The 5,066-nt window shown below is 52.1% G+C and overlaps 1 protein-coding gene across 1 annotated transcript; it reads right to left on the bottom strand.

The window, feature by feature from the left end:
• On the bottom strand, positions 1–3,041 carry Dctpp1 (dCTP pyrophosphatase 1). Its single transcript, XM_023709393.1, has 3 exons — positions 2,886–3,041; positions 2,235–2,345; positions 1–672 (listed from the first exon to the last, which is right to left on the bottom strand). The coding sequence occupies exons 1-3, from the start codon at positions 2,990–2,992 to the stop codon at positions 339–341; spliced, it is 552 nt and encodes a 183-aa protein (XP_023565161.1). The 5' UTR covers positions 2,993–3,041; the 3' UTR covers positions 1–338.
• Between the last annotated feature and the right edge of the window lie 2,025 nt (positions 3,042–5,066).

Here is a 5,066-nt window from a genome sequence, read left to right on the forward strand (position 1 = left end):
TGGGACACCCAGTCTGGACTCTGACAACCTCTAATCTCCTTCCTAGGTGCAGAAGGGTAAGGGATTTCGACGAGCTCCCATCGGGAACTTGGCACTGGCTCTCTCCCTGCAGGTAGGGAGTCTAGTAGCTAAGTATGAGGACCCCTTTGCAGCACCTGCTGCCATACCTGTGGTCCCCCGAAGAATCCAGAGCTGCTGTCCATCACTGTTTTATTGGGGGAGCAACTATCTTCTGGAGGCTCTCAGGCCTCCAACAGCAGGAAGTGGGGCCCTCAGGCCCGGCGTGACCTGCTAGGAAAGAGTTACACAAGTTCCATAGCACAGCCGAGCCCTGGTCTTCAGGTGCCGTGCTGCGCTGCAGGTGGTGGTCCCAAGTTCTGGGCTGAGCCCTGGCCTGTGGGCTCAATGTCTGCAGGTCCCAAAGCCTGCTCTTCAGCGATGGCCCCCCGGGGCAAGTCTGTGTACTTCCGAGCAGAGCCGCGGGACAGATGGACGGGGTAACGTTGCCGGTTGGTATCCATTTTGGAGAGCACTGCTTGGGGCAGATCCACATGGCAGCGAGCTGCTAATGCCACCAAGTAGATGAGGACATCACTAAGCTCCTCTTGAAGGGCTGCCCGTTCCTTCAGGGGCCACGCTTGGGGACCGGGATCCACATCTGATTTCCACTGACTGGGAAAACACAAGACACACAGAGCTACTAGCTAGGACAGCAGGCTCTCTTAGGAGCACCTCGGTCCTCGCAGCAGTGAATGCCACCTCCCAGGAAGTTTCTCCAAGGACAACCCATGCCATGTAGGCCTTAGGAAAAAGACCAGGCAAGGAAGAAACCCCCACCGCTAGACCTCGGTCTCTACCTGAGCTAAGAAGAGGTCAAGAGAACATGTCACTTCTTTCAGAGCTTTGCGACCCAAGCCCACTTTTCTGCAGCCCTAGCCATAAACTCTGGATCGCAGTGGACTGGAAGCTGCCTAGTTCACGTCCCAGCTAGCTAACATTGGTATCGCTTATTCTCCACCTAAAGCCACTGTGAGTTTCGCTGCCTTGCAGACAGGCCCACTGTGACAGGGCCCAGGCACTCCTGCGCCCTCTGCTTTGCGTGCCTTTCCCCAGTGACTCCAGAATCTTGGCCAGCTGCTCCCTTGTCCCTCAGTCCTCCACCTCGCCATCACAGCTTGCTCGGATCCCAGTCCTCAGGCAGCCTTCCTGTTGTCATTCTCCCAACCCTTTGTGTTATTTTCTTCCTAAGACATATCACAATTCTAGTCTCATTTCTCACCTGTCTTTCACTGTGAGCTATATATGCCCTGCCGATCGCCGTGTCGCTTCATTCCAGATGACGTGGTAGCAGCTAATGTTAACTGCCCTGTGGCTGTCCAGCCTGCCCTCCCATCACGGTGCCCTCTCTGCCTCATTCCCACAGTGCCTACCCTGGCCTCGGCCTCCCACCTACTGCGGTCTGCTTGGCACTCACTTCCCCTCTTCTGTCAGCGATCCACCCTGCAGCCACAGTGATTTTCACTCCACTGACCTCTGTCAGATCTTCTGTCTGAACTTCCCTCTCTGGGCCCAGGGTTGTCTTTCAGGGTCCACCTCCCACCCACAACCCTATGCTCATCTCCTAGGTATCTATTACCTATGCTGTGCAGGGGACTTGGGATACACAAGTGAACAAAACAGATAATCCTTGGGAAGCTGATATTGAAGGAATGTCTGGGCTGGGAAGTTAGCTCAACAGCATAAACACCTGCCTGGCAAGCACAAGGTCCCGAGTTCAATCACCAGTACGTAAGAAAAAAGAAATGTGATTTTTCCTCAGTTTAAGTTGCCCTTTCTTGCCTCCCCACCTTTGGAAATGTAGTTCCCCCAGTCTGGAATGCTAAAGTAGGTCTTCTACAAAACATCTTTTTAGCCACAGAAACTAAACATATGCCATCACTTTCTTTTGTTTTGGAGACAGAGTCTGTGTAGCCCCGGCTGTGCTGGGACTTTTGCTCCTTCTCCCAGAATGCCGGGCTCACAGATCACTCCTTCCTTAACCAGCCTCTGCCTTGTCTTTCTGTGCTCTCCCACGGGTCTGGGTATCCCACAGGCAGGCTGGCACCCAGATGCCAACCCTGGCTCTTGGTGCTGAGCACCAAGCACAGAGCAGGGTAGTGAGGAGGAAAACTGAATCCAAGAAGGTCTTAGGCCCAGATAAATGCTCCCCTCCCCCAGTTCCTCCCTCTACTCACAAGAGTTCGGCCAGCTCTCCTACTTCCCCCACCAAGGCCAGGAGGAGATTCCGCGGCTGGTGGAACTGTTCCCAGTCCCGTTCAGCAGCAAATTCTGCATGGAGGCGTCGGCTGGAATAAAAATGAACTGTGTCGACAGGCGATGCGGGGATCAGGCAGGGCCCATAGTGACATGGAAAAGGGGTGTGGGACCTAGGGATCCGGCTAGTGAATCCTCTGATGGCCTTGGGCAAATCCTTTCCTCTTTATTGGATCTGGCTTCCTACCGGGCAGTGAGCAGGTCCCTGCAGACTTTGCACATCCAAGTCCTGCTTATCCTAAGCTTGTCCCAAGGAGCTTTTCTTGACTTCCTCCGGCAAAAAACAACGTCTCCCACCTCCCAGCATTTGTCTGCCCCCTGGTATCACACACTCCTTTAGGGCAGACGTGGTATGAGACTCGAGCTCTTGCAGGGCTGGGTCTTACCACTGTTTGCGGGGCGTCCCCCGACTTTCCCGGCTTCAGTTGTGCGTTGCTGCGCCCGTTGTGCAGAAGAGGAGACTTGGAAGGTTCCCAGGAGGGCTGAGGCCGGGCACACGGAGGAACCCTCCCCAACAAGACAGAGCCCATCGCTCCCCTACACACACCTCGGGCTGGACAGGAGCTACTTACATGTCCTCGAGCGTGGGCTCCGGGCTGAACCTGAACGAGCCAGCGGCAGCAGCAGCACCATCCTGCCTCCTCGCGTCCTCACGCGTGTCCCCACAGTCGCGGGACATGCCGCGCGAGTTGCAGCCCAAGTCCCCGCCGAACCACGCGCTGCGCTCGGAGCCCGCCTCCCGAGCACCTGGCCAATCACGGGCATCCTCCACTGCGTCAGGAGGCGGGACTGCGCCACAAGGACAAGAAGGACCAATTACCTACATGAATTTCGCTACAGCCCGCCCCCTACCCAAACTGGGCCAATCTGAGGAAGCTTCAAGCGTCTTCGCACTTCTCGCCCTTTTAATTCTTGTTCCTACGCCAACCTTCTTAAAGGGAGAGGCACCAATGGGACTCCCGAAAGAGACTGGGAGACTGGGACAAGTGACGAGGGGAGCGTTGGCACATCACATCCTTTTTGGGCAGCAGATGGCATCAGAGTGAAATGGCTGGTGGAAAAGAGTGTCTGCTAGGTGGAAAGTCCTATACGTAACGTAACGCCTAGAGGTGTGTGCAGACCCAGAGGTGTGTGGGGACGATGCGGGGAATTGAACAGAGGGCCTTTGTTTAGAGGAACAGCCCCAGTCCTTTTTATTTTTTATTTTGAGACAGGGTCTCACTAAGTCTCCATGTTGTCCAGGCTAGACTTTTTTTTTTTTTTTTTTGGCTAGCTCAGCCTGCCCTGGGGGCGGAGCTGGTGCGGCTTGTGGTGCTGGGGATCGAACCACGGAGCCTGCACTTGCCCAAGCTTACCTAAGCAGGCGCTTTAGACCACTGAGCTAGCCCCCCAGTCCTTTTTTGTCCTTTTGAGACAGCGTCTCGCCCTACAGGTCCAGGCTGGCCTTGCAGACACTTTGTATCCCAGGCTGGTCTCAAATTCGCAAAGAGCCTCCTGCCTCGGCCTCTCAAATGCTGGGGTCACAGGCATACGCCACCATGCCGGGCTTCCGGGCAGGACTCTTCTGATTCTTCTGCTGCAGCCTTATGCTAGAGATTAAGTCTCTTAGGTTGAGAGGCATTGAGAACTCTCTAGACAACGCTCCCTCTACTTGGGTGTGGAGGAAGAATGGAGCAAGGTCAAACAGGACTAGGGCCCAAAACCCTGGTCTCACTTTAGCGCTCTAATCCAGCTGTTTCCTGTGGTTGGAAAGAGTTGATCCCTGGGGCTGAGGAGATGGCTCAGCGGAATAAGCAGTTCCTTGGCAAGCACAAGGGTCTGAGTTCAATCCCCCGTTCCGCCAAAAAAAAAAAAAAACACAAAACCTCCAGTCCAGGCAGGATTCGTTCTCACAGCCCCAGTCCCACACACGGGAAACCCAGCTTGCACACCTTGGAGGACTGGGGAGGCGAAGAGTCACGAAATGGTTAATTTCTTATCTGAGAACCACTGAAAATTTTTTTTAAAATCTTTATTCTTTTAAATCCTTTCTTCTCTTTGCTCTATTCAGTCTAAATAGAGAAGAAAAATGGGTTTAACATTCCTCTGTTTCCTACTTAATTCTTCCTGCTCCTGTCTTTTTTTTAAAAGTTTTTTCAAAGTTTTATTGATAAACAGCAATGAGACAGTTTCAAATGAAATCGGAAGTACAGTTTCAACAAATAATACACTGCATATATTCTTCTTAGTGGTTAATTGCTGTACAAGATGCAGACTTGTGATCCTATTTACAAACACCATTAGAACAAACCATTCTATTCACTAAGAGAATGCAACTATATATCCTAACCACTTTGAATACACAGATACAAAATGGACATTCATCTGTATACCCCATTTTTTCTAAGTTCCGTTATTGAATATTATAGGTGTGTAAACTCAGCAAAATATTCTAAAAGAGTCCAGTAGCCCATAATAGCATTGGGTCTTCTGTTTAACTGGCAATGTCAGAAATTATTGACCTGAGTCCCCCACAGCTCAACATAACGTGGCTTTATTTCCTATATTTCGTCTTCATACTTTTCTGCTGGATGGTTAAGACCAAGGTAAAGCAGGACCTGTGCAACAAGAGTTGTAGCTTTTTGGTCTGACAAGGTCAGTGAAATGCCCTCAGGATTTATCCTGAGATCCTGTACCTCAGATTGTAGAACCTTTGTCAGTGCAGCCATGTGGATGAGTCACGGCCAATGCTTGGCCAGTGTGCTCTCTGTGAA

The sequence above is a fragment of the Octodon degus genome, unplaced genomic scaffold (assembly GCF_000260255.1).
Source record: "Octodon degus isolate 3935 unplaced genomic scaffold, OctDeg1.0 scaffold00001, whole genome shotgun sequence".
NCBI lineage: Eukaryota > Metazoa > Chordata > Mammalia > Rodentia > Octodontidae > Octodon > Octodon degus.

Bases quoted from the DNA above. Each gene is read 5' to 3' on its own strand.
- Dctpp1 (XM_023709393.1), bottom strand. From the start codon at position 2,992: ATGTCCCGCGACTGTGGGGACACGCGTGAGGACGCGAGGAGGCAGGAT. The intron at 2,346-2,885 runs GTAAGTAGCTCC...TTTTTATTCCAG, and splicing joins GAGCCCACGCTCGAGGACAT to CCGACGCCTCCATGCAGAAT. The intron at 673-2,234 runs GTGAGTAGAGGG...GTGTTTTCCCAG, and splicing joins GGAGAGCTGGCCGAACTCTT to TCAGTGGAAATCAGATGTGG.